A 14,220-nucleotide genomic window follows, 5' to 3' on the forward strand; every position below is an offset into this window, starting at 1 on the left:
TGTCCTGTCCCAGGAGGACCAGTGTCTGGGCTCTGGCCTCCCCAGACAGGGCACCAAGGATTGTGCTCCGGAAAGCTAAGTGGGTCTAAGGAAACTAGCACTGACATTGGAAGTTTCCCCAGCAGCATTCCTAGCTTGCGGCTGGATTGTTTCTCCATGAGACACAATTGGCACTGAGCCCGGCCCAGGTGTGTCGAACCTAGGACCAGCTCACTCTTGGGTATAAAAAGACAGCCAGGGGAACTGGGTCTTGGAGGAAACCTGCTAACCCAAAAGCAAAGAGGAAAAGAGGCCAAGGGAAAGCAGGGCAAAAAATAGAAGAGACAGTGCAGAAAATTTTTAAATTATAATTAATATCCTCCCCAAAATAAAATATTGCATCCGCTAAAGAATAGGGTGCTATAAAAGTGAAAAGAACACACAGCACTCTTACACATTAAAAATCTCATCACAAGATTGAAAGAAAAATCTCTGCAAAGTACGTATCTATCTGATAAAAGACTTGCATCCACAATATATAAAGAGCTATCAAAATCCAACAATGAAGGGGCACCTGGGTGGCTCAGTGGGTTAAAGCCTCTGCCTTTGGCTCAGGTCATGATCCCAGGGTCCTGGGATCAAGCCCCACATCAGGCTCTCTGCTCAGCAGGGAGCCTGCTTCCCCCCTCTCTCTTTCCCTGCCTCTCTGCCAGTTGTGATCTCTGTCTGTCAAATAAATAAACAAAATCTTTTTTAGAAAAATCCAACAATGAAGAAACCTACAATCTGATTAAAAAACCAACAAAGATTTGAACAGATATTTCACCAAAAAGGTTATATGATGTCAAATAAGGACATGGAAAGATGCATCATTCTTCACTGGTGAAATGCAAATTAACCCACAGTGACATACAACAACACATCCATCAGATTGGCTAAAATTATGTGGTGCCAGGGTGACTCAGTCACTTGGGTGTCTGTCTGACTCTTGATTTCAGCTCAGGTGGTTATCTTGGGTCATGAGATCGAGCCCCGAGTCAGGCTCTGTATTGGGCATGGAGTCTGCTTGAGATAGTCTCTCTCTCTCTCCCTCTCCCTCTGCCTTCAGCCCACCCCACCCCTACCCTGTGCACATGCTCTCTCCCTCTATCTCTAAATAAATAAATAAAAGATTGGCTAAAATTAAGAAGACGGACCTTACCAAGTGCCAGTGTAACTGTGAGCTAACGGAGACTCATATACTGTGGGTCAAAGAGTGAGATGATTTACGCAGTTTGGGAAACAGTCTGGCAGTGTGCCAAGGTTGGACGTACACTTGCCATAGGACCCAGCCATTCCGCGCCCGGCTACTGACCCAAGAGAAAAGGAAGTCTATGTCCTAAAAAGCCTTGCACGTGAATGCTCATAGCAGCTTACTCACAATAACCCCCAAACCAGAAACAGCCCAGATGTCCAATAAGAGATGAATGGAAAAGCAAATTGGGGTACATCCCTCTACACTACAGGAAAAAGTGATGAGCCGTTGGTAGGTGCAAGGACATGGGTGAATTTTGAAATAATCACATTGAGTAAAGGAAGCCGGACAACAGAAGGGGGCACCCTACCTGCTTCCATCTTTATGACTCTCGAATCTGAACTCATCCATATGACAGAAGGTAGAGATGGCAGGACTGTGAGGAAGGGATCCCTGAGGGGCTCCGTAGCCAGACATTTGTGTTTGTTATTTTGATGGTGGTGATGTCCCCGAAGCCTATACTTATGTAAAACCTTAGTGAACTGCACACTTTAGGCACAGTTTGCTATGTGTCCATTACACCTCAGTAACGCCGGTTCGGATGCGGTAACTCATCTTCCAAAGAAGCGTTCAAAAATAACATCAAAGGAAGTTCCCCAAAGGAGAGGAACAACGATAATAGGAGTAAAAAAAAGTCCTGAGAGTTAGAGATTCCGTACAGGTGGCTCCAGAGCTAAGACACAGGGGACACAGAAGAAGAAAGCGGAAGGAAACCAGAGGGAGGAACTTGCCGAAGAAATGATAAATGTGTCCTTATTTGGAGAAAAGGGTCTCTGTGGATATGAGGGAGAAGACAAGATTCTGGATTGTCCTGTGGGTCCTTGATACTGTCCCAAGCGTCCTCATGAGAGGGAGGCGAGGGGAGAGCAGATGATCACAGAGGAGAAGACAGGTGACAGGTGACAGTGGGAGGAAGTGGCCATAAACCAAGGAACACTGGCCACCAGAGGCTGGCGGGAGGCCCGCAGCCCAGCTAACACCCTCTTCTCGGACCAGTAACCCACAGAACTATGAGAGATCGCCCTTCTGCTGTTGTAAGCACGTCATAAGTCATTCGTCACAGCTGCCCTAGGAGCTCGATACCCCACTCACGGCACGACACGGGGCTTCCCCCGTCACAGCGCGTCCACACTATGTCCCTACCCCGTGAGCATAAGAACGTGAAAACGAATGCACCCAAACTGTTGATATGATCACACTGGGGGGAGGCGGGAGGGGACGCAAGAGTGGCATCCATGTACGTGGTGACGTACCAAGACGCAGGGACACGCAGAGAGCCGCATCCGAGGAGACAGAGATCGGCCCGAGTGTGGGATGTCTACATGGGAGGACTGTGAGCAGGTGTAGTCTTGTTGGCCTCCCTGCATCTCTGAATCCCCCTGCCAAGTTTGGGGGCTGGCTCCCCACCCCAGAGTCCTGAAGGACGGCAAAAGCTTTCCCAGACTCTCTTGCAAGGTGGGACGTAGGTACGACCAGGATTTCCCATCAGACATTCCCACAAGGGCCATCGACTCAGAAGCTGGTGAGGACCGGGGAAGCCGCCCTGGTGGTGGTGGCGGCTGCATCCCGCTCCCTGGTGCACCGGGGACAGCGTGGCACCCACCCCCAGCCTGGGCCCAGCAGCATCGGTGAAGCCCGCGCCCAGCGGGGCGGCAGCAGGGTCTGCTCAGAAGGCACTCAGGGGGGTCTCCGGGGCACGCGGCTGGCCGTGCACCCCCACCCCATCCCCGGAGACCTGAGCGTTTCATCAGGGCCTCGGGCATACAGACTTCCCTGGGTCCTATCGCCTGTCGCTCTGTAAGCACTGTGTGCGCACAGGGGACGGGGAAGAACCATCCGTCCAGTCCGTCGGCAAGTGACCGCTCGGTCCTCCTGTGCCAGGCTCCGTGGCAGCCTCGGGGATTTGACACGATCCACCCTGGCTTCCGCCCTGATGGCTAAAATGTCCCGTGGCCTCAAAAAAAACCCTGGAGTCAAAAAGCGACCCTCAGGGCAGGAAAAAGGTCACCTCCTTACTTTCTGAATCACTCCGGTCTGGGAAGGGAACACAGCTCAGTGCCCGGAAGGGCGGCCAGCCACCACCCACGCAGTCCCTGCCTCCTCGGGGGGCCCCCTCGCCTATTTCTGGCGACAGGGAGCTCTGGATCCTGCTTGCAGCTTGACACCCTCAGGGTTCGCAACGGCGGGGGCGGGGGGCATTTAGGAAGGAACAGCAGGACATGCTTGCTGTCGCCGTGACGCCGAGGCTGGTTCCTCTCTCCACCCTAGAGCACCCCTCTTCCCCATCTCCGGGATGCTTCTGTGACCCACCAAGAAACACAGGGACCCATGGCTCCCTGGTGGGGGTAGGAAGGGAAAAGCCCAGGAAAATACCCCGGTTTCCACACCAGGCACAGGGTGGGTGGGGGCCTCTGGCTCTGAGGTGCCCCTCGAAGGCTCCAGGCTCCTGCTGGGGCCACTCCAGGTCCCCCATGTAAAGGCTGTCCCCTTGCCCCATCTCCTGCCGCCCCAAGTGGTGTGGCTCTGTGGGGACTGGGCTGCCCAGGGCAGCTACAGCTCTCCCTGGGCAGGTCACTCTCCCTTCTGTGGATGATCCCAGGCTCACTCTCCTCCCAGAACTGTGACCAGGTGAGCAGGTGGGGAAATGGAGGGGAGGGTCCTCTCTAGTCTCGGAAGTGCACGGGGAGGGGGATGTTTATCTCCCGACCACGAGAAAGCAGCGACTAGCCTTCCCCGGTTCTGTGAGTCCTGGATGGGCACATGAGAACAAATCAGCCCCGGGAGTGTTGGGTGGACAGATGGATGGACGGACGGATGGATGGATGTGTGGGAATTCTGGGGAGGTCACAAGGCATACTGGAAAAGGTGCAGCTGGGACTCAGAAAGGAACTGAGTTCACAGCCCTCTGTGGCCTTCCTTGAGCAATTATTGAGCACTGAGTGTATGCCTCCCTGTGGCTGGTGGGCTGTGTCAAGTGGCCCTTGACGTCACAGAGCTGAGTTCACAGCCGATGCAGGGGACACACAGAGGAGCAAGTTCACAGCACTGCACAGGGCGGGTGTCCCCCAGAAAAGCCCCCAGGGGACACGGGATAGCAGGCAGGGGCGAGGATGGCGGAGCAGGCTCCCAGGACGAGCCCCCCCGCCCCCAAGGCTGTGGCTGGGGACTCAGGAGAAGACGGCTTGGCCAGGGCACCAGAGGGAAGAACATTCCCAGGGGAGGGACCTACGGTGCCCGTGTCCCCAGCAGGAAAGTGCTGGCTGGGCCATGGGGCTTGGGGCTGGGTTTTCTTTTAGATGTGAGGGTGATCTACCTTCTTACAAATCCCTCTGGACGGAACCCAGATCCCTAGCCGTCGGACAGTAAGGGAGGCCTGAGTGCAATGGGGCCCAGGCCTGGGGCACGGCACTGCTCTGGGGGACTCTCGGGGGCTGCGTACATGAGTCTGCATTTGTCAAAACCCACAGACCCAGGGCACCCCAAGAGTAAACTTCACTGCATGCACACTTATTTTTTGGTTTTTTGGTTTTTTTAAGTTTTTAATTACAAAATGATCCCTCCAGTGGCTGTGAGGAGGAAGGGCGGGAGGGGCAGGCGGGGACAAGGGAGACTGGCTGGGGGCCTGCCATGACCTTGGTGAGAATGGCTGGGTCACATACCTGAGCTCAGGTTGCTGACCTTGGGGAGGCCCCGGGTCCCTCAGCGAGGACATGGTGCAATGATTTCCACCAGGAGCCTGTGGGTGGGGAGGGTGACACCTGTAACCTGCCGGGTGGGGCCTGGCTTGAGCGAGGTGTTCAGCCCCCCGGAGCCTGGCTGATGGTGCTTGGCCAGAGGGTGGCTGCGGCTGACCTCAGGGTGCCCCAAGGGGAGCTCTCAGCTGGGTAGCCGCAGCGGGCCGGGAGGGGCCAGGGGCCGCGTTCAGAAAACAGACCTGAAAGTAAACCCGAGAGCAATTACTCAAGGGTGAAGGGCACCAGGACACGGGTCCAGGCCTGTGGATGCAGCCACCCTGGGCAGAGGAATGTGGCCCAGAGTGTTAGGGACTTAGCGTGCTTCTCCCCCAGGGAGGCCAGAGCACTGGTGCTGGGGTGGGGGGCGGGTAGGTCCCAGGGACAGCCTGGCTTGGGGGGCCCCGCATCGCACAGGCTGCAGCACCAGGGTGGGGAGGCCTGGATTCCTACTCCAACTCAGCCTCTCTTGGGCTGGGCGACTCCCAAACACTCAACCTGTCTGTCTCATTACAAGACTCCAAAGAGGGGCACCCGGGTGGCTCCGTCGGTGAAGTCTCTGCCTGTGGCTCAGGTCATGATCCCGGGGTCCTGGGATCGAGCCCCATGTCGGGCTCCCTGCTCAGTGGGGAGCCTGCTTCTCTGCCTGCCCCTCCCCCTGCTCGTTCTCGCTCTCTCTCTGTCAAACAAATAAAATCTTAAAAAAAAAGAAGAAGAAGAAGAAAGACTCCAGTGAGGAGCACGTCGCAATGGACCTGGGTGAACTGAGATAGTCTAACGAGCACTGAACTAACGAGTGAAGAGGGTTTGGCTGCTGCTGCGGAAGGGTTGGCCACTGCGGCAGCAGAAACTCGCCGAAGGCCACAGGTCAAAGCGCCCCTCGACCCCCAGCAGCATCAGGGGTAGAGCGCGTGACCCGAGTGGGGAACACGGAGGTGGGGGGGGTGCACGGCGGGCGTGGCTGCTGTGGAAAACAGTCCTGCTGGTCCTCAGAACGTAAACATGGGGGTACCACGTGGCCCAGCAGCTCCACTCTCGGGATGTGCCCCAAAGAACTGAACACAGAAGCTCGGGTCCTTTTACACAGATGCTCACAGCTGCATGGCTCACGACAGTCAAAAGGTAAAAACAGCCCAAACGCCCGCCAGCGGTGAAGGATGGACAAAGGTGGTCTGCTGGCCGGTTGTGAACAGGAAGAGCACAGCCTCCTGCTACGCGGGAACCTCGAAAACATTAGATAGAGTGAAAGGAGTCGGCCCCAGAAGGTCGCAGATTGTGGGATTCGACTGGTAGGAACTATCCAGAATAAGTAAATCCCACCACATGAAGCAGGTGCATGGCTGCGGGGGGCTGGGGAGGGGCGGAATGGGGAGTGACGGCCACAGGGTGCGGGGTTTCCTCCGGGGGGAACGGAAATGTTCTGGAACTAGACAGAGGAGATGGTACAACGTGGCGAGACTGCTCAGTGACAATGAACTTCTCAGTGATTATGTTCGGCTTTTCGTAAGGGCAGGGAAGGGAGAGGGATAACGGGCCATACTGCCAGGAAGAGAGGACCCAACCAGTGAGGGGCAGGGCTCCCCAAATCCCCACTCAGTTGCCAGCAGCCCCGTGACAGATGTGGCATCCTGGTTTACCATGAGGAGCCTGGGACCCTGCCCAAGCTGGGGCCCCTACGTTGGTGCGGGGCTGGAGGTCAGGTCTGCACCCGTTAGGGACCCCTGCCTCTGCCTGCTGCTCTGCCAACACCACACACCTGAGCCTCACCTGAGCCTCACGCCCCACCAGGCGGGAGCATCGCCTCTGTGGTACAAGGGGAGGCGGACACACAGAGCACCTTCTAAAATCATGTGCATGAGCCCAAGCGACAGGGTTTGGGAGCTGCAGAGGGAAGACGGTCCAGGACACTTGGTGATCACAGACGGGAAGTGAGGGGCTGCTGAACCCCGAGCTTGGGCAGGGCAGAAAGGGGTGCAGAGCGGGGGCAGAGGACTTCTGAAGCAGGTGCATCGCACCAGGCTAGAGAGCGAGGGGAAGGGAGCCCAGGTGAGGGAGGGTCAGCTAGGAGAGCGCAGAGAGAGCCCTGGCTGGGGTCACAGAGTGTTGCAGACCTAGGCGGTGAAGGGGCCACTAGTAGACACATGGCATAGGAGTTCCCATCCAGGACTGGTTGCCCTCCCTACCTCGTCTCCCCTGAGCCTGGGGGCCCACAGCGCCATCTCTGGTGGCCAAGGGGATGGAACCCAAATTTGAGATTGGGGAGGGCAAATGGGTTTGGGTGGGTCATTCAATGTGCTACCAGCTCCTCCTCCCTGCATATCCCCAAACTTTTAGCCGATCACCCCAGCCTTCCTTCCCCCACTCCCACCCCCTCAAGTCCTTGGAGGAGAAGCTACAGCCACGCCTCCAAAGCTCACCTCCTTTGCTCCCTGCCCTCCCCCTCCAAGCCTCAGTTTCCTGATGAAGATGAAGAGGAGGAGAAGAGAGTGGGAGCGGGCATAGAGAGAGGACTCAGAGCTGTGCCAGCCTGGGGGACCCCAAGGGGCTAACCAGACAGCCAGGTGCCCCCTCCTGCTCCCTGGGGACCCTGGCTCAGTGGCGAGTCCTAGGAGAAGCGGGTCTGAGGGATACCAGGAACCAGCGGCCCCTCCGCACCCTGGATTTCCCAGCCCCAGCCACGGGAAGTGAGTAACCACAGCTCAAGACGTACTGGCGACAGCCCAGGGCCAAGGACAGAGTTAGGAAGTGTGGCCTGGTCGACGGGCAGACCGAGGGCTCCTGTCCACCAAGCCTGGGGTGCTCCAACAGTCTGGCAGGCCCAAGGGGACCAGGACCCGCTGCCTGCCTCCGAGAGCAGGAAGGAGAGGAGCAGAGGGACTGAGGAGGGACAGGCCTCCTCACAGCGTTCTCTGCCACCCCCGAGAGCCCCTCTCCCAGCCCAGCTCTTGAGGTCGGCACGCGGGGAACAGCCGGGGTCCCACGCACTGCCTGAGTCTGGGAGGGGCAGGTGCCGTGGGAGAGCCCAGCCAAACAGAAACTGTGCGGGAAACTCCCTTATGCCAGAGTTGAACACAAACAGATGCGCCCGCTTTCTGCAGTGTCTCCCCGTGTCACATACACGGGTTACGTCATTGTGGTGATTCCACATGTGATTAAACGCACGGATTTTCTAATTTAAAACCGATATGGAGGGATGGGAAGATACACTGTAAAACACACGGACCCTTTCCGTTTGTAACCTTTTCTCCTTAGAACGACATTAAATAGCCAACAGTGTTGTGGTCGGCCAGTGGGCGGCCACAGGGCCGGAGCTGGGCCGCGGCTCAAAGTCAATGCCTCTAGCAGGGCGGTGGGCGTGAGGGCCTCTGGGAGCGGGGACCAGAGGCGGACGGGAGGGGCACGAGGGCCGGGCTGTGCTGTAGGGTTCACAGGTGCGGCTGTTGGTGCCGAGCAGGTCCCAGCTACGGGCTTCGCGTGTGTTTTGCTATGCATCGGAGTCAGAGCTTACCTTCCAGTTCTGCCTTCCGGTTTCCCAGGACGGGTCTGTCTGGGGTGTGTGTGACAGATCGGCCCTTCCCTCAGTGGCTGGCGATCCCAGAGGACAGGGGACGGCTTTCTGGTGGGGACGGTGGAATTCCGTGCAAAAGGACAGCCCATTCCTGGGGGCCGGGGACAAGGGCCTTCCTAGGTAGGGAAGTAAGGGGTGGGAGTGACACCCCTGGCCTCACACACAGACGCTGGAGAGAACATTCCAGAACACTGGGGTGGAAAGGCCGACCTTTACAAACAAACATAGGTGCATAGATGCCTAGAGCTTGCCCTTGTGCTGTGCTCTCTGAACGCAGGGGCACCGGCTGGAGCTGGGGGTCCCAGCAGGGCTGAGCCCCTCTGTGGGCCCCAGCCACGCAGACCCACTGGGGAGGAGGATGACGAGTCCGCGGCCAGAGTCATTTTGCAGGAAGGGTTCAGCCAAATTTCCTCACAGCAAAAACGAAGGACAAAAACCGTGCTAACACAGATACAAATTAGAAGGTTGTTCCTGTGTCCACATGGAGCTCCTTTTGAAATGGTTCCCCACCCAGGTTCTGCCCGTAAGCCGGGGCCCGGCCGCAGGGGCAGACTCCTCCCAGGCAAGGGTGGATTGGATGCATTTACTTCTGTCGAAGAATGGACAGCCTAGTTATGTGGTGTCTGATTCATCAGTGCATGGGTAGCTGGGTAAGTGGAAGGAAGGAAGGATGGAAGGAAGGGTATTTGGATGAATGGGTAGATAGGCTTATAGGTGAATGAAAAAGTAGATCATTGTTTTATAAGACTTAAAGTTTGTTTTTAAGGCATTTTTTTTTTATTGACTTAAAGTTTGTTTTGATGGCAAGACACAACACAGTGACAATCGTATGGTTGAAAGATGGAACTTTTTGTTACTTTCGTTCCAAATGTGCGAAGGCTTCCAGGCAGGCCCACACGAGGGCTTGTACTCAGGGACAGGGTTGCAGCAAGCTGGAGTTGCGGGGAACAGCTTCCCCGTGGCAAGCAGGGGAGGGTTTAGCTGGGATTCCCAGGCTCCCTGCGGATTGGCTAATCTGAATAAGTTTCCAAGCCCCAGGGTATGGGGGCCTGTCCACAGTTATTGGGTACCTGGCCCCCGGGTGATTAGGTACACTGTGGCCCAGAGTGGGAGAGCCCAGCAAGGGAAGCGTTAGAACGTGAACTTAACTGCTAACAAAAACTGACCAGCCTCCAATAAGATCTTCAAAAGTGGATCAAGATGGTATCGTTCAAAAACTACATTACAGGGCGCCTGGGTGGCTCAGTCAGTTAAGTGCCTGCCTTCAGCTCGGGTCATGATCCTGGGGTCCTCGGACTGAGCCCCACACCATCATGCCAGCTGGGGACTTCGAGAAGTCTCTGTTCTGTTGGGTCTCAACATGCCGAGGTCTTCCTGAACCGAGGAAGGCGGTAGATCGTCTCACCCAGAAAAGCCACGCACACCATACAATTCTGCGTACCCATTCAGTGGGCCCCGTGCAGCCTCTCCCCAGAGCCCTGTCCCCACCTGGGACGTGAGAACCCTCCGGGCAAGGAGTCCTAATGTGGTAGGGCAGGCCGGTCCTCCTCCGGAGACTCATCTGAGGCCCCCAGGCTGGGGAGGGACTTGACATCAAGTCTCTGCAACCACTCCACAGCCACGTCAGGCCCAGACCCCAATACATCTTTCTGGAACTCAGTTTCCCCTCTCTCCATGAGGGTGTGGTGGAACGTGATCACTCTTCATAGACTTGCTTCAGAGACGGTAACAGAGAAAGGGAACACCAGCAGGTGGAGATCTGACCCCCCTATCTCTTCCCCAATTCCACTTTTCTGTTCTCTTTTGAAGGAAAGGTTTTAAGACCTTAAAAATACAAACATTTGAAGGCCCCACACTTTCAGCTTTGAAGCTGCTGGAAACGGAAAAGTGCTAAGATTGGCAAGTCTCCAAGTCTCCCGAGTGAAGCCAAGAAAACCAATCAGTGTGGAAGTGGGAGGAAACCATTGCCAAACTTCCCCAGATGGGGGGGGGGGTTGGGGGAGTAGGGGGCGGGGCGGTGCACAAACCTGCTGTGTTGCCAGCAAACAAGACAGGGAAACGTGCTCCTTCTCCAAAGTTTGCTTCCTCGTTGCTGCCACTTGGGAGGCAGGCCGACTGTTTACACTGAAAGAATCACGTGGGGGAAGTAATGAGAAGAGATGAATGTTGTGTTAGACAAACTTACTCAGTGTGCCAGCCGCCAACCGGGATGCCAGAAGGAAGAATGCTGGTTTTGGGGGGTAACCTGCTGGGCAACCCACTTTTCACATCCACGATTACATTTAAGTGAGAAAGGGGGTAGAACCCAGTCTGCCCGGGTTCTTGTGAGGATTCGCTGAGTTTGTCGATGTACGTGCTTAGAAAAATGCCTGACACAGAAAACGAGTTACAGATGGGTCAGGGCTGTAATTAGTCCTCACCACGCCCCCTCGGACACTTGCCCTGGTCTCTGATCTCTGCTCCACCTCCCAGCTCAGAAAGGTTCAGCCACCTCCCCAAGGCCCTTAGGCAGGAAGTGCAGGGATGGGGATCCAGGACCTGCCGCTTGTGAGCACTGGACACCTCCGTCACCCGCGTCACCCGTGGCTCTAAAGGGCAGCCAGTCCACACAATAGCACCTTCCTTGGGAAAACCTGGAAATCTTCCACGTGGCTCACTTGAGCTCTTAAGGCTCCCAGGGCAGACCAAGCCCTGGGTCGCTGTAGCCATCCCAGCCTGGGCTCCACAGGCATGGGTTCTGGAAATGGTAGCCGGACTGGCCTGGTCGCTGGGCAGGAGTGCTGGGTTGGGCTGGAGGAGGAGGGAGGAAGTGCCCAGGAGGGCGGTGACATCACCACCCAGCCCTTGAAAGATGAGCTGTTCCCTCCACGCTTCAGCTCAGCTCCTAGGAGGGGTGAGGACGGCAGGCAGCCCTGCTGGACGGAGGGAGTGCCCAAGGTGCCCGTGGGGCTCGCTCTGGACAAGAGGGACCCCAGGCAGGGGCTGGTCCAGTCGCTTCCCCATCGCCAGGAAGACAAGAGGTCCCAGCACAAAGAGAGACCCAGTAGGTGAGTGTCCCACGGGCTGATTTCCCCGGGCTGGGGGGAAAGTTCCCTCAGGTGCTGGGGGAAAGTTCCCTTCCTTTCCCAGTCCTGACAAGTAACTACAAGGGCTCCCAGCGGGAGGAATTATCTTGTTTGTTCCAGGTTTCTCGTCTCCCTGAATGAGACAGGCATGTGTGTATTTGTGTGAACAATTTAGTGATTTGATTTTTATGGACTCTGGGTAGCTGCCTCGGACTTCAGCAACAAGGAGGGAGCAGGGATGCGTGTGGGGTTTAGATTCTGGAACACGGCTTTTAACTCATGGGTGTGCTGCTCATGGGCCACGTGTGACCCTGGACAAGTTGCTTAACCTCTCTGAGCCTCCGTCTCTCTGTCTGCAAAGTACTGTGCTTATTGGCTCCCAGGGTGGCAAGAGTTAAATCAGAGGGCAGAGGGGAAAGGGTCTGGAAATGCGGGGGATGGGGGGCAGCCCAGAGTCTGTGGTAACTCAGGCAGGCTGAAAGCCCTTCTGTCTGGTCCGTCTGGTCCGAGTCCCAGTCCTGGTCCTGCCTGTCCAAGGCAGAGGGATAAACGTGGACACCGGTTCAGAGCCTGGGCTCGGCACAGGTTGGAGTCCCAGCTCTGCTCTCATTCCCTGCATAACATTTTTGAGCAAATTCTTTTTTCCCCATTTCCTGAGCATAGAGGTGAGTTGGCAGGGCGGTGGAAGGGCAGACAGACATGGGCTCCCGCCTGCCTGTGAGGCCCACAGCTGCAGTCCGGGCTCCGGGCAGGCTGCTGAGGGCAGGTGGCTGCATGAGTCTGGGTCGGGGTGGCCGAAGGGCGTCGCTCTGCTGGGCAGGTTAGAACTCACCTCCCTGAGTCACAGACTGTCTCTGGCTCCAGCGCACAGGAAGTGGGAACACTGGCCCAGATGTGGGGCCATGGGGGGCCCTGGGCCAGCCCTCGAAGAGAGAGAAAGGCTCAGGCTGGGGCCAGGGTGAGCGACCCCAGAAGACACTACCTGCTCCCTCTTCTCGGGAGGAAAGCCCTTCTGTGTTCTTCCAGGGCCCCGGCAGCCGGCAGCCGAGGGGTGGAGGGGAGCCCCATGAGCTTGAGGAAAGAGTGCCTCTCCCCACTGTGTGGGGTGGAAGGCAGGCAGGTCCGGGGTAGAGCCAGGAGAAGAGGTTTGGGAAAACACTGAAAACAAGAAGGCTCCCATGCCATCCCCTCCTGCGAAACCCTAGGGCCCCATCCAGCCCTGCCCTCTACTCACAAAATCCTGATGATCCCTGCTCCAAACCCCTCAGGGTAGAAGTGAAGATTGTTGGGACGGGCGGGGAGGGGGGGGGGGGATGCCTCAGCCTCTCCGGGACTCTGGCTCTGTCACTGACACACAGGGGAAGGTTCAGATGACTGACTGAGGACTTGCGGTTGGACCAAATTTGAGAGACGCCGGCCAAGCAGGGACCACACAGGGGAAATGGCCGTGCCACGCGGTCTCGGCTAACACGGTGACAGCATGTGGCCTGCAAGTTTAGAGCGGGTCAGAGGGTCTGGTTTTCCCAACGAAAACACGGTTTTTCTCTCTCGGATCACGGCTGCCTCCCCTGCACGGAGAACCATGCTCAGCACCATGCAGGCCCTGGTCACTACCTGCAGAATGCCAGATGGATGGATGGATAGATGGGTGGATGGATGGATGGATGGATGGTTGGATGGATGGATGGTTGGATAGATGAATGAATGGTTGGATGGTTGGATGGGTAGTTGGATGGGTAGAATCATCCTAAGTGACAGACACCAATCTGAAAAGGCTGCATACTATATTATTTCAGTTACATGACATTTGGGAAAAGGCAAAACTATGGGGATTGTAAAAAAGATCCGTAACTGCCAGGGATAAGGGGAAGTGAGGGGTGAATAGGGAGAACACAGAGGATGTTTAGGGCAGCAAAACTGCATTTAGGGGTCTGTAGTGGTGAATACACATTATCACACCCATAGAATGTACAAGGGAGCCCGTGGACTTTGGGTGATAATGACATGCCAATATAGGTATTCACTGTAGGAAATGCACTCCTGCTAGGGGGTATTGATCATGGGAGAGGCTGCTGGTGTGGGGGGGCAGGGGGCTTATAGGAAGCTTCTGTACTTTCTGCTCAATTTTTCTGTGAACCTAAAACTTCCCTTAAAAAAATTGAGCCTATTAAAAAAAGGGGGGGCACAAAGCAGATCTCCATGTTGTTTTGAAGATTCAGAAGTCACTTAGAGTAGCTCAAGACCATGAATCAAATGATCAGAACGTCCTAAGATTTGACACCAGAGTGCATCGCTTCCAACACCTACCCAGTCTAGGAATCCCCTGACCTGTGAGTATCTTTCTTAGTGCACTTGCTTCCATGGATGGGGAGCTCACTACTTCACCGGCCAGCCCACTCCATCTCAGGAGACTTCTGTGGTGAAGAAGTCCTTCTTTGGACTGGAGCTAAGCTCCTCTCCTGCTGAACAATGATCCGCTGTCGATTTCCTGGAGCTGGAGGGTGCAAATTCTAGTCCTCGCAGGCTCTCTCTGAGTTAAACCTCCACAGCTCCTCCACCAAGACACACTTTCTCCTGCAAACC

General features: G+C 56.2%; 1 protein-coding gene across 2 annotated transcripts in view; it reads left to right on the plus strand.

The window, feature by feature from the left end:
- The first annotated feature begins 11,107 nt into the window (after positions 1-11,107).
- The window catches only part of BDKRB1 (bradykinin receptor B1), a 52,987-nt gene continuing 49,874 nt past the window's right edge, over positions 11,108-14,220 (plus strand). For both annotated transcript variants that reach the window (XM_046009564.1, XM_046009565.1), the window contains exon 1: positions 11,108-11,619. In XM_046009564.1, the coding sequence (XP_045865520.1) occupies positions 11,303-11,619 (317 nt within the window). In that variant the 5' untranslated portion in view covers positions 11,108-11,302. The remainder of the gene's footprint in view (positions 11,620-14,220) is intronic.

The sequence above is a fragment of the Meles meles genome, chromosome 6 (assembly GCF_922984935.1).
Source record: "Meles meles chromosome 6, mMelMel3.1 paternal haplotype, whole genome shotgun sequence".
Classification (NCBI taxonomy): domain Eukaryota; kingdom Metazoa; phylum Chordata; class Mammalia; order Carnivora; family Mustelidae; genus Meles; species Meles meles.